The sequence below is a fragment of the Gossypium arboreum genome, chromosome 1 (genome assembly GCF_025698485.1).
Source record: "Gossypium arboreum isolate Shixiya-1 chromosome 1, ASM2569848v2, whole genome shotgun sequence".
NCBI lineage: Eukaryota > Viridiplantae > Streptophyta > Magnoliopsida > Malvales > Malvaceae > Gossypium > Gossypium arboreum.
The window spans coordinates 13,356,374-13,381,358 of record NC_069070.1 but is presented as its reverse complement, the minus strand read 5'-3'; the positions used below and the strand labels follow the sequence as shown (position 1 = coordinate 13,381,358).

Sequence of the window (24,985 nt, the reverse complement as noted above, 5' to 3'; positions counted from 1 at the left end):
TTTCAAGTTCATGATTGACTTTGGAGAGTGAATTATTTTCATCTTTTATTTATTTTCATCTTTTAGTTTCGAAATAGTTTTCCTATATTTTGAAACCATTAATTCAAACTGCAAGCCTAATTCATCATAGGCATCTTACAACTCATCAAAAGAATAAGTATTTGAAGCACATGAGTTAGAAGCTACCTTAAAATCATTGATAACCATAAGGCATAGGTTGGCTACTTCTTGATCTTCATCATCGGAGGAACCTCATCACTCCAAGTAGCAACATTAGCTTTAAGCTTTTGTTCGTTTGATCCCTTCTTCTTCCATTGAGGACAATCAAACTTGATGTGTCTCATTTTCTTTCACTCATAACAAATAATGTGATCTTCCTCCTTGGTATAACTTCTTCCTTTATTAGACTTTATGAACCTCTTGAATCTTCTAGCAAACATTTCCATCTCTTTGTCTTTATCCATCTCTTCACTTGATTCGCTATCTTCATTTATGGTGGATTTTAGAGTAATACTAACCTTCTTCTTCACAACATTTTCTTCTTCAGCCCCTTCATTGAGTCTCATCTCATATGTAAGCAAAGAACCACTGAGTTCATCCAAAGTAAATGTTCTAAATTTTTGCTTCTTCAATTACAGTCACCTTGGCTTCCCACGATTTAAGTAAGCTTCAAAGCATCTTCCTTACCACCTATTCATTTGGATAAATCTTTCCATAAGACTTCAATCCATTTATGATGATTATGAATCGATCGGATATCTCATTAATATCCTCTTTGGGCTTCATCTTGAAAGTTTCATAGATGAGTTTAAGAATTCAGGCTTTAGACTTCTTCACTTAGATAGTGCCTTCATGGGTGAATTCAAGCTTCTCTCATATCTCTTTGGTATTTGAACAAGGCAAAACTCTACTATACTCATATGGACCAAGTGCACAAAATAGAATATGCATTGCCTTTGGCATTAAGTCTAATGTTTCTCCTATCTTCCTCATTTCATTCATTCTTGTTTTTTGGAACTAAAAACTCTCCTTCTTATTTGAATGAAATTGAAGGACCATCCATAATAATATCCTAAATGGCAATATTATTTGTTTGGATGAACAACATCATCCTTATCTACCAATAGGAATAGTTAACACCACTGAGATAAGAAGGTTTGGAAATAGATTGAGACTTACCAAGAAAATTGACCTAGAAGTAAATGTCATTATTGTAGAATGAGTTGATAATCATTTTAGCTTCTCTGAGGATCTTCTTTTGGTTGTTAAACAGTCTTTAGAGACTAGCTTTGATACTAATTTTTAGCTCGATAATTCAACTCGAAATCACCAAGAGGGAAGGAGAATTGACCTTTAAGAAAAATGGTGGAAGAAATGAAAGAATATGAAACAATGAACACAAGAATTTAGAGGGGTTCAGCCCCAATTGCCTACTCCACTACCTTAGCTTTCCACAATTAAGGATTTTCCTAAATTTAATAATTTGATAACCTTTGAGGATAAGATTTAACCTTACAATCTACTTTAAGATTTCTACCTAAAGTTTTAAGATTGCAACTCCTTTAAGGTTTCTACCCAAACCTTAAGATTGTAACTCCCTCATGGCTTTTACCTAAACCTTAAGATACAACCCTCTTAAAAGATATAAAGAAGAAAACAAAGAAATAATCCTTAAAAGATCAAAATGTTTGCCAATAAAGCTCAAATAAATAATAATACACTTGAGCCAAAAAATAACAATGAAAGCTCAGAAATGTGTACAAGAAAGGTATGAAGAATTAAGCAATAAGGTTTTTTTTATTGATCTTTAAGCTTGATGATCTCTCTTATTGTTGTAGGATATTTAGAAGCTGATATTTATACCCCATAATTGATTTCTAATTGTTGTGGTTGTTGGAGATATGAATAGAGTCGTTAGGGATGTAAAAAGTAGTGCATTTAATTCATATGTAACAACGAGTATTAGTACCAACTAAAAAGGTATCAATAATTTTTGCATTTAATGCAAAGTTCAGTAGCTGTTGGAGCTAAAGATATCGATACCAATGAACTTTTATCGATACCATATAAAAAGTATCGATACTAGACCGATACTTAGCTAAATTGGTTGAAAACGGAATGTTAATTTGGTATCGATTTTAGAATGGGTATCGATATTTTGAAAACTATAGATACTGATACTTTTTTGCCTAGAGAAATATTAACTTGTTTTAAAACAATTTTAACTTAATTGAAAATGTTTAACTCAACTAAAACTATTTTAACTTGATTTTATCATTTTACCAATTTTGTTTAATTTAACTTTTATTTAAAAATGTTTTAATTTGTTATATCAAAACATATTATCAAATAAAGCTAGTTTAACATGTGAAAGCCTTTGATTTCCATTAACGTCGCCTCGTGGCACACTAAGGTTGTGCAATGTGGCAAAATTGAGTAATTTCCTAAAAAGGTTTAAAAAGCATAAAATTTATAGAAATTATAAAAGAATTCTAAAATTATAAAAGAATTAGAACTTTGAAAATTTTTAAAATAGAATTTTTAAAAGTTATAAAATTATAAAAATTTACAAATTTATAAAAATATTAAAAATAATAGAAAATTATTAAAATTTTAGAATTTTTAAAATTTAAAAAATTACACCTAATTTTTTATAATTTTTCAAAAATTATTATAGAAAATTATAAAAATTATTAAAAATATTTAAAAATTATGAAAATATAACAATTTTTTTTTATGCAGCCATCTTTGAGTTTGGTCAACTTGTCAATATCATTAATATAAGCATAAACTCCACAAGGGAACATGGTGTTGTCATTAGGAGCCTGAACTGTCCCCTTTAACCTTAACCCAATTTTGGTTCTTTTTCTCGTTGGTTAATTCTTTATGTCACAAATTAGTGAACTATGCTGATTCTTTTCATAATTTTATATAATTTTAATAATTTTCTATTTTTAATATTGTTTGCAATTTTATAAGTTTTACATTTTTATATTATTTTAAATAAATTTTAATATATTTTATAATTTTTCCTTTTATAATTTTTTGAAAATTCTAATTCTTTTACAAATTTTTTAAAAAATTTTATATTATTTTTAGATAAATTTCCATATATTTTTAAAAATTCTATTTTTTTGAAATTCTATTTTTTATAAGTTTAAATTTTTTATTATTTTTAAATATTTTAAATGAAAATTAGCATATTTCATCATGTGGCACAACCTTAACGTGCCATAGTGAAATTAACGGACTTAAGGGATTTATATTAAAATTAATTCGACCAAGGGCTCAATTGAGTGTTATTTTCAATTAAAATCTTAATTTACTATTAACTTATTTTACTTAGGCTTTTTTATATATTAGGTTTAAAAACAACCCTATTATAAATTCACTAAATGTTCACATTAGAGCTTAGATTATTGTCAAATCTTTCAAAAATAATCATGTAAGGGCTTAAACTTTAAGAAAGACATTTTATTTACTTTATAATAAAAGTTATGCAAATATTGATGTATTTAAAATAAAACATATAAATTGAATTAAATATTATTTAAAAATAAAAGTATAATTTAAAATCTATAAGATATTTGAATTTAAACTTTTTCTTTTGAAAGGTTTCTTTAACAAATTTTAGCCTAATTTGAGCATTTTGTGTGTTTTATATGAAGATTTTGGAAGTGACCTCTACAAAGTTACACCCAATTTCAATTCCTTAAACTTTATTTACCTTTTTATTTATTTCACCACGTATCATTTAATCCCTCTAAAGTCGACAATTTGATTGTTTTTCTCTTTAGCTGATTCAATCAAAAAGCTTTCGCCATTTCTGCAACTCTCTCACTCTCTCTCTCTCTCTCTCTCAAAAGCTGCCCCATTCCCCCTACCCCCACTATTTTAAGTTCATAATCGCTCAACAAAAAACAAAGGTAGGTTTTGATTCTCTCTTTTCAAAGAAAACAAAGAAAATTTGGAGTCCTGCATAATCAAGAAGTTCTCCCGAAACCCATGCTTCCAAGGGTTAATGGCGGTGTTATTTGGATGGAAGATAAAGAAGATGAAGACTCAGCTTCATGGAACCGAACCAACTACAACAGCAACAATAATAATAACAACAATAACAGTGGTGTTATAATGGAGAACAAAGAAGATATGGGTACTTTTTCAACATTCAAATCCATGTTAGATGATGAATGGTACGTAGGAAACAACAGCATTTCAAGCCATCAAGATATTAGAGACCTTTCCTTTACTTCAAATCTTGGTGACCATCATAGAGATAATCTTTTGCTCCATCATCATTCTCTCCCTTCAGTGGATTCTTCATCTTCATGTTCACCATCTTCCTCCGTTTTCAACCATCTTAACCCATCTCAGGTACAGTACTTTTGCCAACCAAAACCAAACTTATCTTCAATCCTTAATTTTGTTTCTAATAGCCCTTTAGACCATGGTTTTGATTTGAGTGAAATTGGGTTCCTTGACAACCAAGCAACAAATGGTATTAATTTGTTGAACAGGGGAAATGCTGGGGTTTTGGGTAGTTTAACTGATCTAGGTCATGATAATCATTTAGACCCTGCTAATTTGTGTCCTGAGGCTCAGTTTTCGAGTTCTCGGATAGCTCAGCTACCAGAAAATGGTGCCGGGTTTGCTGGTTTTCAAGGGTTTGATGAGAATCCTGGAAATGCTCTGTTTTTAAAGAGATCTAAGTTGTTAAGGCCACTAGAAAGTTGTCCTTCCGTTGGTGCACAACCTAATTTATTCCAAAAAAGAGCAGCTATGAGGAAGAATTCAACTGATAGTGGACCAAATTTCGGGGTGTTAGATGGAGGAAAGGTTACTGTTTCAAGTGGTACTGGGGGAGATAAAGGGAAGAAAGAAATGGGTAAAGAAGAGAATGAGAAGAGGAAAATTAACAGCAGAGATGATGTAGAAGATGTGAGCATTGATGGGTCAGCTCTGAATTATGATTCAGATGAGTTTACTGAGAATACCAAGGTGGAGGAAACTCTTAAAAATGGGGGAAATACCATAAATGCAAACACTAGTGCTACTGGAGGAGACCAAAACCAAAAGGGTAAAAGGAAAGGGCTTCCTGCTAAGAATTTGATGGCTGAGAGGCGCCGTCGGAAGAAACTCAATGATAGGCTTTACATGTTGCGCTCTGTTGTTCCAAAGATTAGCAAAGTAAGAATTTTCTTTCAGACTTTCTTTTTTATCTTGTGAATTCAAGTATGAACTATTGTGTTCATTTTGATCCTCGGAAAAACATCAAATTTTCTTACTTTTTCTTATTTTGGTGTGTGTGTTTTTGTTTTCTGGGTGGCATTTTTGGATTATATGTGAGTCACTGGCAATCTTTTGTTTTTATGTGTTCTCAAAATGCTGTGAGAAAGTTAGCATTAATTTCTCTCACATGGAGTCTGGTTGTGTGTTTCAAATTTCACCATAATTCTTTGGACCACATTTCAGTAACTTCTTTCAACTCATCCATAAGTAAAGTTCAATACTTGCAATCTTTTCTTATCATGTCTTTATACTTTTATATTTGAGCACCGTAAATAGTTACATTGTTGGTATTTTAGCAACAATATAAAACACTGAAAATATGAAAGAAAGATATATTGGAAGCACACAATAATCTGTTGTATTGTTAAGATTATATAGGCAAAAAAAAAAAAAAAAAACAGAAGCCTGTTAAACTTACTCCTAAAATCATACCACAAACACTTAACTTACTCCTAAAATCATTTCACAAAAAATTAAAAATTAAAAAGCCCTAAAGACTTGGTCTACAGACCTATTATTAAGCAAGTCTAAGGCACATTCTCAGGCACATTCTCAACACATCTTATGTGCTCTGTGTTTATATTTTTCTTCAAGTATCTATGTTTAGCTCGCCCACGAAGCCGACTCTCTAAATTCATGGAAACAACTTTAAAAAATTTGAATGTACCCCATACCCATGTGTTTGTCAAATGAAGAGTAGTTAAACTTCTAATCTAACTAACCTCGACGAAGGAGCATGTTACTTTACTTGCAAAAGAAGGGTTTTGGAAAGTTCATATTTTCTCATTTTTGCTTCTTAGAAATAGTATGATTTACCTTCTCCTTTTACTTATAGATGGATAGAGCTTCAATTCTCGGGGATGCTATCGAGTACCTGAAGGAACTTCTACAGAGAATCAATGACCTCCACAATGAATTGGAGTCAATCCTTCCAAGCTCCTCACTGACACCTACAACCAGCAGTTTCCATCCATTGACACCCACTCCAGCTACCTTTCCTAGCCGTATCAAGGATGAACTTGGCCCCAGTTCATCACCGGGTCTGAATGGGCAGCCAGCAAGAGTAAGCTTCATATCTGTATCATGAAAAGTTACTTTCACCTTTCACTTTTCTTTGTTTCTGCAATTATATCTAGTTAGGTCTTTCTGAATTTTAGCAAATATCAGTATTTAACTGATCATAAATATGTTGTACATGGGTACTTGAAGAAAAATGAAGAGTCAGAGAGTAACATAGAATTGGGTTGCATGTAGCGTCATTCGATATGAGTCACATTGTAAAATTTAGCCAAATTGTATGCCAACTGATTTAGCCAAATGTGTGTGTGTGACTGTATTTATATAGGTTGAAGTAAGGCTGAGAGAAGGAAAAGCTGTAAACATCCACATGTTCTGTGGGCGGAGACCAGGTCTTTTGCTCTCCATAATCAGGGCTTTGGACAACCTTGGACTTGACGCCCAGCAAGCAGTCATTAGCTGTTTCAACGGTTTTTCCATGGATATCTTTCGAGCTGAGGTACATTTTCTGACCCCTTGTAAACTTCCCATTTTGCTTTTCAAAAGTTGATGACAGCAATAACGGTGGTGACCGTGAAAACTTTAACATGATCATGACACGAAAGAAAAACGAATATATGTAGTTTTCCCTCTTAGCCAACTCTGTTATCATGAGAAAAGCATCTGCAGTTTGGATTATAGCTTTCTCCTATCTGGTTTATCATGCAAGTAAAGGATAGGAGGGGTATCTTCTATATTCTTATTGAGAATTCACAGTTCACTTTTGAGTTTTAACATACTAATTGTTGTGTTTTTCCAATTTCCAGCAATGCAAGGAAGGGCAGGACATCAATCCTGAGAATATCAAAGCCGTACTTTTGGATTCAACTGGCTTCCCCAACATGATATAGAGGTTTCTTCCCCCAAGTTTATATTTTGACCATGAATAGTCTTGAAATCTCCATGAGGTAAGTGTATATTTGTTCCACCAGATCAAATTATATAAACCTGAAAAACTTTTAACTTTGTTTCTTCAGGTCAGAAACTCATCATCAACTAAGCTAAACTTTTGGACAAACTGATAATCTGTAATTTGCAAAATCTTTTTCCGCTTTTTACTAATAAAAACATATGTTGTTATATTTGGAATGTATGTAGACTATAGTCGAGCAAACATGTGCCTTAGGCCTTAGATTTGAAACACTTTAAATTCAGATTTCAGATTCGTTTTTAAAGACAATACTCATATGAACCTGAGAAAGTGGGTTGATATGATCCTGGAATTGTTATGGACTTTTCCAGCTAAGCCAATTCTCTACGTTGCATGAAACGTGCTGCTTTGTCTCAAATTTGACATTAGAACAAAACTTGAGCAACATTTAAAAACAAAGTCTAATTTACATCTCCTTGCTATAATATATACTAGTTTTTTTTTTTTTTATTTACAACATGAGCTCAAACTCACACATACTACCACACAGGCGAACTTTGATGTCGAGTATAGGTGAACTCTCTTTCGACCAATGAACCTACTGCTCTAGTTCATAACATATACTAATTTTAATATCATATATTATGTATGTGATATTATCAAAATGTTACATGATAGTTTAATGTTTTATAAAAATTAATTAAAATAATCTTCATTATATTACATTAATATGAAATTTAAAATTTAAAATAGAAATAAATATAACAAAAAAATTAAGGCTTAATATTTGTAGAAACTAAATATATGATCTTTCCATTTTAGTTTTTCTATCTAAATTTACATATGAAGTATTTAAAATATAAGTATTATAATATTCTATAAAAAAATTTAATTAATTTGATGTAAATTTTAAAACATATAATTGATAATTTAATTGCAAGTTAAGCTTTGAATTTGAAATTTTAATACAAATATATTTATAACCTTTTACTTAGTTTATACAAAATTGTACAAATGTAATTAATTTTACTATTATTTTATATTATCAATTATTTATTTTATCATATATCATTTATTATTATTTTATTCATAATATTTACAGACATTCACCATTGTAATTTACAGATTTATAACTATCCCCAGTTTTGGTTAAAGCTTTTCTAATTTAGGATATGGCTGTTTTAATATTTGTTTGTTAGTCTTGTAATTGCTGTCCTTTGACTATTTACTTCCACCGAAAAAAATGTTTTTATTTGTATATTATAAATTACTTATTCTAATGTTTACCTTTATATTATTATTGATTATAAAATGTTATTATTTACGATGTTATACATCATATACTATTAATTAATAATTATATATCTTTAAAATTATGAAATTTATTGATGTAGTATAAATCATTTCGTAAATATCTAAAAAATATACTAATAATTTTATTTGATAAATTTTCAACGTCATTTATCATTTACTCACAATTGCATATTAAAATTTAATATAATATTTAATTCACTATGGCCGCTTCAATTGTCACATTGATAATTTGGACATAATTCAATTGGTAAACATAGTTCGACAATCTATTGGTATTTAAATTTAGTGACTTCAATTCTAATTTTTTTAAGTGGTACCTTATACCTCAGTAATTGATCTATATACAATAGGTTAGAGGTTCGATCTCATTAAAGGCGAAATGTTCACATCACCACTTGGTGGGTGGTTGCATGTCTATGTACGGTCGAGACGCTCCTCTTTGTGAACTGTACACAACTCTTTATGGAGGGAGAGGGTAAAATCCTCCTGAAAGAAAATACCTTTTGTTGCTGAGACGGGATGGTGTCCCCAAGGATGACACTTTGAAGACTTCTCCTAGAGGAAACGATCCACAATCAATAATAAAATGCGCCTTTTATTGTTGAGGGGGATTGACTTCTATGGAAGAAGTCTTCGAAGTATTACTGACAGTGACTTTCTAGGTCTACAACCCAAGTGCAGGTTATATTCAAGTAATAAAATCTCGTGAGTTTGAGGTCGGTCCACAAAGAAGTTTATTAGAACTTACAAGATTACAAGTATTATGCTATAACAGAAATTTAACACTTGATTTTGGAATAAGCATTGATAATGAAAGTTGTAACACCCCTCACCCGTATTCAACGCTGGAATGGGGTTACGAAGCATTACCGGACTTATAACACATATAATAGTGCTTTTCTTATATATTCGATCAATTTATACAATACTCATTCAATCACAATCAATTTGTCCCTTATAATAGCCTACGAGGCCTTAAACATGCTTTAGAACCGGTTTGGGACTAAACCAATAACTTATAAAACTTTCTCAAACTTTGAAATTTTTTCTCAAAACGGAGGACACACGCCCGTGTGGGCAGGCCGTGTGTCTCACACGACCACCAGACACGCCCGTGTCACAAGCCGTGTGAAAACAGGGGGTACATATTGACTTGGGTCACACGGCCAACTACACACCCGTGTGTCTAGCCGGTGTACCCTTCGAAGTGGCCACACACACCCGTGTGCCAAGCCATGTGTTAGGCCGTGCAAAACTTGTAGGGTATACTAACTTATGCAACACGTCCAAGTCACATGCCCGTGTGCTAGGCCGTGTGCCAATTAGGGGGTACACTGACTTGTACCACATGGCCAGTCACACGCCCGTGTGTGAGACAGTGTGGAGTAAACTGACTTCATTTTAATTTCAACACTAGGAGACACGTGGCCGTGTAACATGACCGTGTGTCACACACAGCCGAGACACATGCCCGTATCTTTACTTGTGTGGACAAAAATAGGCTATTTGCAAAGCCATTTTTGCCACCCTATTTTTACATAACTGCACAAGCATAAATTGCAACATTTTTACAGCTTAATAGGCAGCCAACCCAAAACATTTCATACACATTTTAGACTAATTCAATCACAATCATCTTCCATTCATATGCCTATCACATATCAAAACAACATTACATATTTCTATTCCATTTACTACTTGCTAAAACATACAATAGTTGAATACTTATACACAACCAAAACATTATACCAAGTTAAGCCAAATCACATGGCTTTATCTTATACCACAACATGTACCAAAATCTCTAACTCAAGTAACCATAACTATCATCTTTACAACTAGCCTATACATGTCATGTTTAAAAATATCCATAAATTCAAAGGTACCAATCGGCAACTGGATAGTGTGATGCGTAACTCTGGCTTAATCTAAATTGAGCGAGCTATTGAACCTCTATAAAATACGGAAAAGAAACAGAGTAAGCTTAAGCCCGTATAATTCAGAATTTAACTTACCATTAAAATATAATCAAACAATTAAACAAAGTATATTAAGTTCACTTGCCAAATGCCTATACACAAGCATTCATCAACAAGTTAGTCACATAAGTGCATGTAACCATCCAATATCTCAATTCAATACTCAATACATTGTGTCATATCAAATTCACATATATCATATAGATCATTTGTAACATTTCACTCTCAATCATATAAACAGTAATTCATTCGATAATAGTAACTCATCTCTATAAACAGTACTTCATTCATATAACAGTAATTCATCCGTGTAACACATAGCTTTTTCACATAATTAATAACAAAATTTATGCCCGTTGAACCTATTAGAATATCAAAGGATACTCGGGTGATATACATAACATATAAATCAGTAATCCGTCAATTCATTATTATTTCCGCTCTTTCGAGCTATGATCAGTAAGCTCCTCCTGAGCTGATGGATAGTAATGTAACGGCCCGATTTAGACCCTAATTGGAATGGTGGTTTCTGGACCATAAATTCGAGTCAGAAAAATATTTTAAAAATATTTTAAAATTATTTTATGTATTTATTATGTGTGAATTTGTGTGTGTGAAATTTTCGTGATTTAATTTTTTCGTTCGAGTGCTCGATTAAATAAAAGGACTTAATCGCGTAAAATGAAAATTTGATGGTTAACTATAAAAGGGCCAAAATGAATGTGTCTTTATAAGAGGAATTGCTTATGTTGCAATTATTCCATTGATTTTGTAAGTGGACGGTTTTGGACTTGTTAAATATGGTTTTCTAATTAATTTTAAAAAGTTAAATTTGTAAGATAATTAATAACTTATATATGATATAATATATCATAATTAAAAGCCATATTCATTATCTTTCTTAGTGACCGAATATCATAAAAAAGGAAAAAAAGAAACCAAGCTTAGAGTTTAGCCATTTTTGGAGCTCAATCAAGGTATGAAACAAGTTCAGTTTTTGATAATTTTTACGTTTTTGAGATCGTTGCTTCGAATACTATCCGACCCATGCTAGATTTTTTGATTTTGATGAATATTTTGAGTTATGTCATTGATTAATATTTGTGTTTTGTGATGTTTGATGATGAATTTTGGAAGATATGTTTTGGATTAATATGTTTTGTATTTGAATTTTTGATGAATTTGAGTAATTAGGGTTAAATTGAAAAAATAATAATTTGAGGGACTAAAATGTGAAATAAATGAAATGTAAGGACTTGTATGAATACTAGGAATATTCGGTCAAACATGGGCATATTGAAAGTTTGCATATTTTGTGTTTTGTGCAATAGGGATTAAATTGTAAAAAGTGTAAATGTCAGGGGTAAAATGGTAATTTGCCTATTTATGTATTTTTGGACTAAATTGAATGAAAATATATTTGAATGAGTTTAATTTGAATATGTTTAGACCAAGAACCAAAGAGATTGGAATTGGATCGGGAAAAAACGAAAGTTATCGACTAGCTGTCTCGTTCCGTTTTACATCGTCCAAGGTAAGTTTATAAGTAAATAGAAATTGTTAAATTTTTAATATATGTGATTAATAAATAGTTATATTAATTAAAAGTAAATTACGAATTGATATTGAAAATGAAAATAATCTATGTTTGATGATAAGTAATGAATAAGTTTAGTATTTAAAGTGATGATATGAATTATATATGTTCAAATGTTGATTATTTGTATATTAATTACAAGTCTATATTCGGCTAAATGAAATATGTATGTGATATTTAAAATGTGAATTATGATTAAAAGTGTATATACATTCGAATATTTAATGATAATGTGACTTTGGTTATGAATGATAATTTTGTTAATGAACTTATGTATAATTTGGCCGATTTTAAAGTTAATACCTGGAAGTATATGTGGCATCGATATGTGATTCCGATATATGTGTGCGAGTGAGTCCATGTTTATGTTGGCATCGATATGTGATTTCGATATATGTGTGCGAGTAAGTCCACGTTTCATACGTTGGCATCGATATGTGATTCTGATATATGTGTGTGAGTAAGACCCTGTCTGGGTCAGTGACATCGATATGTGATTACATGTAAAACCACGTCTGGGACATTGGCACTGTACGATATGTGTGGTTATCCAAGTATTTTATTTAATTTTGAAGGGTTCAACAGGTAATGATAAGTGTGATTGAATGTGTAAAACGAGCTAAAATGATCGGTGTGTAATAGCTTATTTCTTATTTGAATTAAGGTAAATTGATTATTTGTTATATGTTATAAAATGATAAAACAAATATATGTACATGAACATATATATATATATATATATATATATATGTTCATGTATATATATATATATATATATATATATATATATAATCGGTTATATGATGATATTAAGGATTTGAAGTTGAATGTTACTCAGATAAAAAAATATACATACATGAATATTCGGCCAAGGTTAAATTTGAATATGAAAGTATAAGTTATATATATATATATATATATATATATATATGAAATGTTGAGTTTGAGAATAAATGTGATCATGATAGTATAATTAGTTTGTTTAAAATGAGTTGATGTTGATATTGAATTATTTATTTGCTTATGACTTACTAAGCTACAATAGCTTACTGTATGTGTTTATGTTTGTCTCTGTTTTATAGATTTTGAAGTCAAATTACGAGCTCGGGGATCGTCAGCAAAGTCCATCACACTATCGACTGTTTTTGGTATTTTATAAGTTTTAACTCGAACCTATGGCATGTATAACCTAGGTTGTTTTGGGTCAAGTTTGAAGTATGTATATATAATGAGCCATGCGAAAATGGCTTGTTTATTTTGTTAAGTTTAGTTACAAGGCTTGATCATTATGTTTATGTTCGGTTATATTTGACCATGGTTTATGTTCATTTTGGTATGTATACTTTGTGACATATAGGATTGATGTTTGGTTTTAAGCTGTAATATGCCATGGATATGTTTGATTGTGGTTATGATGTTTTTGGCTATTATATATGTTTATATGTAAACTATGGCCAGTATTATAAGTACAAGAAACCTTAATTAAGTTTATATGTGTTATGTGCATTGAAGATGGTTGAAGATTTTGGATGTGTATGAATGATTAATTCAGTTTTAGTTTATGCATGGATAAAAGTGAATGTGAATTTAGTTGATATGTTTAGTTAAGGCGATGTTAGGTGGTTTGCTAATAAAGAATATTAGGTTATACCTAAACATGGTTGGATTTTATTTTGATATACATGTTATATGGTATGAATTGTTTTTATGAATAGTTTATTATTTCCGAATTAATGAAAAGTAAATTGGCTTTGAGTTGTATTTTGGTAAATGTTTAGTATATGTATTTAACATGATTTGGACTATATATATATAAACATACGTTGTAATAAATTTGATATGACATAAATCTTAGTAAAATGTATACTTAAATACTTAGTCAAATATAAGGTTATTAAATTAGTTATAATTATGGTCTTTGTTATATTGCTAATAGGTAATATTATCATGTTTTTATTTGTTTATGAGATGTGAAAATTTATACAAATTATGTCGATATATATATAATTTATATATATATATATATATATATATATATACTAGTTTAAGCCTTTGAAATGTATAGATTTGTAAATTGATTGAATAAACTTGAAAGTGAACAATTGTTAAAGCATATTTGCTAAATAAATTTGTATTCGGCTAAATGCATTGAAAAACAACCAAAGGTAAAGTGACTTGTGCGTTAGTAAATCATGAAGATAATATGAGTTTTTTTTTTTATGTGATGTATAAATGTCCTACTTGATATTTGATGAATGTTGAGTAATGTATAGGTCAGTCCCTAAATTATGATTATAAACTGGTTGATTATGTGATAATGTATATGTGCCGAATATGATAAGATCAAATTGATAAGAATATATGTACTTAGTTCTGTGAGTTCTATTTATGTACGATTTTTTAATATGTGTTTGACGTGTACTATAATTTTTATGTTTTATTCATTCTATAAGTTGCATTAAACTTTATATTCGGCTAGGGTTTGAAAAAAAAACAAAAAAAAGACCACTTGAATATTTGTTCAAGTTTTAAGGAAACATGATTATTTTTGAATATAACATGGTTCGAGTATGGAATGAGATGTTTATTTAATGTTAATGTTAATGTTTCATGAAGTTCTACTTTGTGACTTAATTATTATATTTGCATTCATAATGACCTAAGAGTTTATGTAATCATTTGGAAATTGTGTCTGGTCTGGTAATGCCTTGTAACCCCATTCCCGCGAAGGATGCAGGTTAGGGGTGTTACAAGTAAGCTCTATTGAGCTGAAAACAGTAAACGCTTACGAGATGATATATCGGTAATCTCATACGAGCTGCGGTGAGTCTGCAACATATACAGGATCTCAACCTAAACGGTAACCCTAGTGACATGTCACTTGTATCCTATGAAATCCTACGGTTCAAACGGGGCTCGGTAACCATCAAACCATATCAATAAGGCATTTGAATTTCAAGTAGATCATTTACTCAATTACATACATTTATTTCAAATAATTACATGTAATAGCCCAAAATTGGGTCTAGTTGGAACAGAGGTTTTAGGACCAAAAAATCTGAGATAGAAATAACTATTTTATGATTATTTTGAGGTCTATGATATGATTTCATGATGGTGTGAAAATTTCGTGAAGAAATTCTATGCATAAAGTGCTCAATTTGAAGTTACGGACTAAATTGAATAAGTTGCAAAACTTGCATTCTAGAAGTTTCTAGTATGAAATTGCTTTGAAATATTAATTAGGAGGCCTTAAATAGAAATTTTACCAATTTCTAAGTGATGGAAAAAATTGGACATAGATGGAATTTTTAAAAGTTTAGTAAGGAAGGGCATTTTGGTCATTTGGTAATTAAAAGAAATAAAAAGGGAAAATAAAGCCAAAATTGACTCATCTTTATCATGGAGGCCGAGATTAGCATGGGGGAAGCCATGGCTAGGGTTTTCAAGCTTTCCAAGCTCAATAGTAAGTCCGTTCTAACCCCGTTTTTCAAGTTCTTTATGTTTTTGGAATCCCGATAATTTGATTAAGCTTATTCTAGCAATAATTTATGCCAGGGTTCATATTTGGAAAAATACCCATAGGTGAAATGTGTTTATTTTGATGTTTTATAATAGAATATGAGGTTTTAAATTATGTTAGACAACTTGTGCTACTCGGTTTTGAGTGAAAACGAGTAAAAGGGCTTAATCGGTAAAAATACCTAATAGTCATAAGTATATGTTAGAGTGAGATTTTGATGTTGCCATAGAAGGGAAAAGTTATCAGCATGCCATAAAACATAAGAATAAGGGATGAAGTTTAATTCCCGAGCCTAGGGGCAAAAGTGTAAATATGCAAAAGTTTAGGGGAAAAATTGTAATTTTTCCAAAGTTTGAGTTAAGGACTGTTTTGAATAGTACATTAATTAAACAAGTAAAATATGATGTTTTAGATCCCAGAAACGAGATTTGAACCTAGAATGAGAGAAAAATCGAAAATTGGGAAAGTTGGTAAAATGGTCGTTTTAGTATCGAGTTAAGATCATATGTATAATAAGCATTAATTTATGCATGTTTCAATGTAAAATTGATATGTTCATTATGATTTTCGAGGTGTTGAAAGTATGTAAGTTGGTATGATAATAATACAACAATAATGCTGTAATTTATATTTGAAAGTTAAATTTAGTGAATTAATTGAATTATATTAAATTAAATGATTATGGTGCCAAGTTTATGAATTGATTTAAAAATATGTCTGTGGTACATGAAGTGCATTGAATTATCATACATAAATGTGATTTCTATGATTAGGGATATTATGGAAATTGTAAGTTCATATGATTTTTAATAAGGCAATGTGTAATTTAATGTTATTACCTTGATATTAAATGAGATGTAAGTTTATATGTAAGTAATACATCAATTTTACTTGTATTATGATATTTTATAATAATATTGGAAATATGTTTGTGGATAATTACTTGATTGGTGAAATTGTTGGAAAAGAGAGAAATCCGGTTGAACCTTGGAAAGATTGGATGATCTGATAGTATGTAGCTAGGTCACATGTATGGTCTTGAGTGCACATCATGTGTACAAGAGAGCTACAAGACAATATGATGTAGCTAGGTCGCATGGGTGATACTATGTGTACACCATGTAGACAAGAGAGCTACGGGATATATATAGCTAGGTTGCATGCGTGGTTCCACGTGAAGGACACCATGTAGACAAGAGAGCTACGAGATAAATTGGCTAGGTCGCATGGGTGGTACTGAGTGTTCACCATGTGTACAAGAGAGCCGAACTATATGATGGGTGGAGCTATGTGCTAAAACCACCAAGTATCGAGGATTGATCCAAGTGTTCAACGGAGACTCTCTATGTATTGCTTTGTGAGTTTTGTGATGAATAAGTGCGTGAACTTGATTATGTGAATGATGTGTTCATTAAGTGACCGAGGATGTGGTGAGGTTATAAACAAGTAAGTTATACATGAGGATGATTTTATGGTGACCTTGTGATCATGGGCCTATACTTGTGATGTATGAAATGTGGTGAAAATGATTTGTGATATGTATGTTAAAATGAGGTTAATACAAAGAAAGTGTGAAAGAGTGAATTAGCAATAAAACTGTTTTGGACAGTAGCAGTGACGTGATTTTGAAAACTCACAAAAAAAATAGTAGAAATTGAATCAGAGACTGAATGAGACATCAAATTAAATCTTAATGAGTCTATTTTCATAAAAAAGAAACAGAGCAAGAAAAGGAGTTCTATATTTTGAGATATTTATGTTTTTGTGAGACTAGTTCAGAATGATTACGTGATCCCCTGTTCTGACTTTGGAAAATCACAAAATTTTGGATAAAAATAATTAGAGGCTTAAACTTATATTTTTAAATCCCTAATGAGTATATTTTCAAGATAAATCAACAAGAACATTATCCGAGTTCATCTTGTGAGCTAATTAATTTTAGTGAAGAGAGTCGAATCGCCGAAAGTGAAACAGAGAAATTTTAATGAATAAACTGTACTAATTGGCTAAACCAAAAATTATGAAAATTTTATGGTGCAAAGGTATGTGAGTCTAGTTTTAGGGGAAATTTACGGATATTAATTTGGAGCTCTTTAGCTCTAATTATAAATAAGTAAGTGACTATGACTCGTGTGAACAGTTTGATGTGAGCATTTATTAGTAAATTGTGAAATCGTTCTTACAAGAATACTATATACATTAAGGATGTGGAATGGAGAGGAAGAGGAGGAAAATAAATATCAGTGGAATACATGGAAACTATGGTATATGAAATATTGATATAATAAAATAAATGATATGTGTTTATAAGAAAACAGAAAGAGAATGATATGTATCATGACGTGTATATATATATATATGACTAGTCTCAATGTAATGCTTGTTGGGCATGGAGTTAAATTGAAATGTATCAGGAAAACATGTTATTTTGTGTATCTGAATTGTGGTATTTTATAAAGATATGATCTAGTTTTAAATATGAATGCTTGATGATTAAGCTGAAGATATTTTGTAAGATGATAATCTTGGTATAAATGTATAAGTGGTACTATAATAAACAAGGTAAAATGAGTATGAGAGACACATGTATGATGACATACAAATGCTATGTTTGTGGTTTAATTGAGAATATTCAATCATTAAATGAATACCATGTTATATGCTTTTGATTCTGTATAATTGTGTAAGAGATTAAGGTTGACCAAAGCTTGGAAAATAGCCTAGGTATATTCCACACAGGCAGAGACACGACCATATGTCTCAGCCGTGTATGGAACACGACTTTGGGACACGGGCGTGTGGAGCCTTAAAGTATGAAATTTCCAAGATTTTTGTAAGTTCTCGGTTTAGTCCCGGACCTTTTCTAAAGTATGTTTTGGGCTTCATAGACTCAAATAAGGGACTATGTGTAAGTGAATGAATGTTTTGAAATATGAATGAAATTTTATGGCCTGTATTTTAGTTTAATGTTTGTATGTTTGTCCGGTAACGCCTCGTACCTTATCCCGGCCTCGGGTACGGGTAAGGGGTGTTACATTACAATTATTTAAAAGTTTGATTCTAATTATATGAACTTACCCCGAGTTGCTCGAATGGAAATTATCGACTATTTGTCCACTTTTCCATTTCTCCGATCTAATCCCGACCTCGACTTATCTTGATCTATATATTATCAAATTTAGCACATTCAATATTTGATCTATTCAATTTAGCCTATAATTCATATTTTGGAAAATTTACACCTTTACCCCTAATGTTTCACACTTTACAATTTAGTCCTTATTACATAAAATTTCAAATTCATGCAATTTAGTACAATTTCATGCTAGCCGAATTTTAATGGAGTCCCTAGCAGACCATATCTTTTATTTATTCACACTTTTACCCACATAATTTTACATTTTCACAAATTAACCCCTTTTTGACATTTTTGTCAAAAATCACTTTACAAAATTAGTAAATCTATCAGTAAACCTTCATAATCTATCATCAATATCAAATTACTCAAGAATTCAATGATGGAAACATGGTAAATCTTTAACAGTTTCAAAATCTAAGGTACGGGCTAGCTAGAATACGAAGCAACAATCTCAAAAACGTAAAAATCATTAAAAACTGAGCTAAAACCATACCTTAATCTAGCTTTCAAAGTAGCCAAACGTTCAAGCTTGTTATAGCTTTCTCAAGCTTTAGTTTCGGTGGAGAAGATGCACACTTTCATGCATTTTCATGTTTTATTTTTTTTAATTAACCTTTGAATATTATTTACCATATTAACCTTAATACTAAACCATTAAAATCACATAATGGTTGTCCAAAATTGTCCACTCATGATATTGATGGTATATTTACCACTTAAGGACCTCTAAATTAAAATCCCATAGCTACTAGATTCCTTTAGCTAATGGAACTCCTCTTTTACACTTTACGCGATTTAACCCTTTTTACCGAATTAAGCATTCAAACAGTAAAATTTCTTTACGAAAATTTCACATAATTAATCTATCATGCTGTAGAACTTATTAAAATAATAAAATAAATATTTTGACTTCGTATTTGTGGTTCCAAAACCACTATTCTGATTTGACTAAAAATAGGCTGTTACAAAGGTAGTAGCTAGAAACACTAGAAATAAAAAGTCAGCGTAAGAAATTAACTAAAAATAATAAAAAACAAATAATTGGAAGAAAATATGCTGAGGTTAGAGGATCAACTCTTGGTGTCATATTAAGATTATATTTTAATACTCAATGTTATTATTAAATTAGAATCCACAGATAAATGGAGGTCCCAATCGAATGATCTATGTAATGCCCCAAAGTTCTTAGTTTTTAATTGTGTAAGATTGCAAAGTAATTTTTTATGGTGTGTTCGCTAAGTGCTTTGGATTGTTCATTTTAGTCCTATGTTCGAGCTCTATCGTATGCAACGGAGAAATATTTTTGATTAGTCTTGCTCTTTTGGTTGGGCATTAGAGTTTAAATTAAGCTCTAGGAAATCTGGTGGATATCTTTTTAATATATTTTATTCTCAAATTGAATTTTAGAATTTCCTAAATTAGCTCTTACTCCTAATCGTCCATACCCCCTTCTGCTTGTTCTTTCTTTGTTTCTTTTTTTTTCACTTTCTTTGCTTTCTTCTTTTATTATTTATTTTTCTCCGTAGAAATGATCTTATCTTTCTTTCCATCATTTTTGTTTATTTGCTATCATTATATCTTCTTTTGTGTTCATTTCGGCAATTTTATCGAATCGTTGTAATTGGGGTGTAAGTCCGATTGAATATTTTCTGTTATGTTGATTTCTTTTGTTTTGTTTTTGGTCAGTTTTGGGGGTCATGTAATGATTAATTCATGTGTTAGTAGTTTAAACGTTACTGTGTTTTCGTTAGATGAAGGGAATAAAGGTCGATTACCTCTAGTAGAGTAAGTCACATTTTGGGCATTGTTACTTGAGTGGTAAAGACTTGGTTTTGGTTTTAAAGATTGAAGTGTTGATTATTAGATGCTTCTAGATTGGATCTTGTGATGGTTAATTGGTGTAATTTGTGGAACAAATGTAGGTTTTGTAAGTTTCAGACTTGTAGGTGATAAATTTCATTATCAGTTGTATGATCTAACTCAAAAAGCTCATCAGGAATTGAAAAAATTGTGAAAACAGGGATTGGTTTCGAAACTGCCCAACGACCACACAGCCGTGTGGTGGATCGTGTGTACTACACGGCTGTGTATGTTTTTGCAAGCCGTGTGGAGCACATGATCGTGTGAAACCTTGCAGATCATGTGGGTAGGCCATATGGATCACATGGGTTAGTTTTTTAGGCAGTGTGAGCCTTTTTGCCAAATTGTAGGTCCTGATTAGGAGCTATTTAAGGGACTCAAAATTTGGGTTCGTAGACATCATATGAGGTCAAAAAGGCCTAATTTTGAGTACATAAAAGTATACGAATAAGCTTAGAGGGTATGTTAAGTAGGAAATGTTACCATTAAATCATGTGTTATGTTATGATTTGTATGAAAATATGTATGTATGCATGCCATATGATTTATGATATATGTAAGTTATGATATATTTTATGATATATATGGCAATTTATACTACAATTATGGCGGCTAGACTGTAAATTTATGTATGGCAGCTTAGCTGCAATTATATGAGTGGCACATCACCACCTATTGATATGATTGGATGTATGAACTCTAGTTGTCTTTTATGGTGCGATTGGCTAGATGGATATGGTGTGTAACGGATGGAGATAAGACATGATATGCTATGATATGTTATGCTATGTTACAAAATGGTATGATATGATACAATATGTTATGTTATAATAAGATATATCTTGATATGAAATCTGATATGCTATGAGACAAATTAATGGTTGTGATTACTTGTATTGAAATTATGCGTTAAGTCACACACTGGGCTTAAAGCTCATGCCTATGTTTTGCTTCGTTTCAGGTGATCCTTCAACTTAGGATTGGACGATGACTCTAGAGCTCGAATTTCACATTTCTTTTAGTTTAAGTACTTTGGACTTTCTTTTTGTTTAATATGGACATTTTGGACTTTTCATTGATTTTATGGACTTTGAGACATTTTAAGTTTTGTTTAGAATGTTAGGATTATTTGGAATTTATCTCGCAGATCTTTTTACCTTGAGTGGCGCCTAACTTAAGATAATTAAAAATGAATCACAGTTTTAAAATTGATATGTTATAAGGTTTTCCGCTACATAATAAATTGAAGTTTAATAAGAGATTTTTCTCGCAACACTTAAGCAAATTGGATTTGATTTTTGGTAAAACTATTTTAAGCTGCGATTTTGGAAATTGCTATGATTTTCAAGAGTTGTTCAAAGTGACATATCTTTTCGCAAAAAGTTGGTTTCTTTCAAAATTATACAACCATTTCTTTTGCAAGTATGATGTAACCTTTATAATCCGACCATAACGTTTAGGTCGAGCATGGGGTGCTAAATTTTAGTAATGTATGTCCACTAATTAAGCATATAAGCAAAGTTATGTCCATCAATGAAGTGTCCAAAATGATTGCCCAATAAGTCGAAGACTTTAGCACATGAATCCATAAGCAAAGGATGGTGCAATATGATAGTTAAACTATTTAAGTTTAGTCCAACCATATGGTATTATAATCACCTGATAACTTCAAGACTTACAAAAAGATTTCAAATATTTATTATGCCAATTTTTATGTCTACAACAAATCAATGTTAATTTATCCAAGCATTCACTGTGTCATATATTGTCTATACCAAATAAAATATCTTACTTTACAAGTATGATTAGAACAAGTGATTGATAATTAATTTTAGCTAAAATGATAAGTATGCAATTTACCTTAACATTTCCCAAGAGTTTCACCCTTTCACCTCAGCATTGAAAACTTAAAATAACATAGCAAAAGTAAACAACTCAAACTTAGATGAAATAGACATATTAGAAATAAGAAGCTTGAAATTTTACACAAATAATGAAACAAACAAAAACTTATCAAGACAATGATCTTGAACTCAACTTCAAGATGCCTCCTATGTTGAAACAAAAATCTATTTACAAAGATTTTTGAAAAGGAAAATTGCAATACAAAGGACTTGCTAATAATCAATTTCTAGGTCTACTTCTTTGTCATCTTTTAAAGCATTTTTCACATGTTAAGAGATGACTCCTTTTGTCCAAGTTAACGGCTCTCAATGGGAATAGTCCAAGAGAGTTGATTGATGGTCTGTATCTTGTCTATATGTTATAAAAAATTTCAAGTCCAAACTCCAATTGTGTTAGGAGATATGAACCAAAAACGAAAATGCTTTAAAATTATCCATCAATGTGAAACTTGTAAGTTTATCTTTACTTTTGAATTTCTTCCTGATGCATTTTGATGTTGGTGTTCCAATATTTGAATAGATCTTCAAATTCCCTTTTCGAAGATATAATGTACACCCAAAATGGAGTCCTGAAGCTCGAGACATGATCAAAACACTAAGAAGAGTTCCGATTGAAAGTTTTGAATGCGTTCAAATTACAAATTTTTAATCTTTTGAGCTTTGAACTTTTCATCATCTTGGATCAACTTTAGGCTTAGTGCATTTAATCTTATAGTTCCATGTATTGACGTCTTCTTCCCAAACCCGTTTTACCTGCAAATCCCACATGGAATATTTTATTGAAACTAAATACATGAAAAACACTAAAAATACACAATATTTACAATACAAACAAAAAAGTCAAATCACTAAAATAAATTTAAAACATATAAAAATGCTCAGGAAACTAAACAAATGTAATTAAGATATAGTCCAAAATAATCATATGATGATAACTCATCATACCCCCACAGTTACATTTTTGCTTGTCCTTAAGGAACAAAACAAAAAAGAAAAAAAGAAAATTGCTATTACCCAAAATTATTACACGAATTAAAACAATATATGAATAAAGTGAAAAAGTATTATAAAACAAGAAGTCATGATGAAAATAGAAATCATAGATGCTAGTCAAAATATAAATAGTCACATGAATATTTATATAATTAGGCAAAATTAGAAACCTTGGACCTCTGTGCTTGTATGTAATTACCTATGTGTGCATTAAACAGTAATAAGTTGTAAGTTAAGCATAATAATCATGATTTTATAAGTTTATTAACAGTTACCTTCTCCTTTAATCTGATTCCAATATGCATAACAAGTTCACTAGGTCTTTTGGCTTGTAACATTAGGCTAGGGTTAAGGTAGGATGAAAAGTCAATTTAGACTTAAATCTTAAGCATTAGTTACTTACATATCATAAAAAGCTTAAAGTATCATTCCCTACTTCCTCAATATGAGCACTAATTATATTTTCATCTCCATCTATTTTTTGTTTTGTTTTGTTTGTTTTTTTTTTATCTCCTTATTTCTCCATCCTTCAAATAAAGCATGCACAAAAGAGGTAGACAAAAAACAGTCCTTATCTTTTTATTTTTTTTCATGATGTATATACAAAGTGAAGCCATGCTTTATTCATTTTCTCACCCTAAAATATCCACCTTAATATTTCTACTTATCCCATTTAATACTTAAGCTAAAAGAATAAGTTCAGTAAGCACTAAATACTTAGGGTAAACAAAAGGATTGAGATTTAGCAATTAAGGCTTTATAAGCTAAGATTACAACATTAAAGGAAAAAAAACCCTAAAAGGCTCAAAATCAGGGTACTTAGAAAATTTATGCAAGGGTTGGCTCGAAAGGCTCAAATGATCCAAAGAAATTGCCTAGGTCTTCCCTTATCATGCATTTGGAACTACTCATTATATTTAAGGGTAATAAGCCAATAGATTCTAAGATCATGATTAAGATATTACTTACAACCCATTACAAGTCATGTATATCATCTAAAGACAGACAATGTATCAAAGAAATTTCAAAAGATAATATCATCAAATAAAGTTCAAAGTGGAAAAATACAAAGTCCTAACAAAACCTAATTACACAAAACCCATTGAACACATTCTATAATAGGCTAGCAACTAATCTTTCGATAATCATCAATTATTCAAAATTACAAATTTTAGTACTTCGCAAGCATGTTAAAATCTCAAAAGTACTATGTATATTAAATGATCATGCAAAACATTTATTGACATCACACATAAAGAAAACAAAACTGACAAAGAATTTTTTTTTAAAGAGAAAAAAGTGAAAAATAGGTGTCACGATTACTCATTATCCTCCATTTCAACATAAAATGATGCAATTCAAGAATGCTCTTCACTCCTTACTTGTATTTTACTAATTTATTTATTTAAAAATAATAATAAGGGTAGGCATTCTAATAAGGTGCAGTCTCAAGATTATTT

At 30.6% G+C, this 24,985-nt stretch overlaps 1 protein-coding gene across 2 annotated transcripts; it reads left to right on the top strand.

Annotated features, from left to right (window-relative positions):
• The first annotated feature begins 3,649 nt into the window (after positions 1 to 3,649).
• Positions 3,650 to 7,615, top strand: LOC108480549 (transcription factor ICE1-like). Of its 2 annotated transcripts, XR_001870645.2 has the most exons (5): positions 3,650 to 5,187; positions 6,125 to 6,352; positions 6,635 to 6,805; positions 7,113 to 7,253; positions 7,323 to 7,615. XR_001870645.2 is itself a non-coding variant. In XM_017783586.2 (4 exons), the coding sequence occupies exons 1-4, from the start codon at positions 4,006 to 4,008 to the stop codon at positions 7,194 to 7,196; spliced, it is 1,665 nt and encodes a 554-aa protein (XP_017639075.1). In that variant the 5' UTR covers positions 3,650 to 4,005; the 3' UTR covers positions 7,197 to 7,615. The 2 variants fall into 2 exon arrangements, 1 of the variants encoding a protein (XP_017639075.1); XM_017783586.2 differs by having other exon boundaries at positions 7,113 to 7,615.
• Positions 7,616 to 24,985: the final 17,370 nt, after the last annotated feature.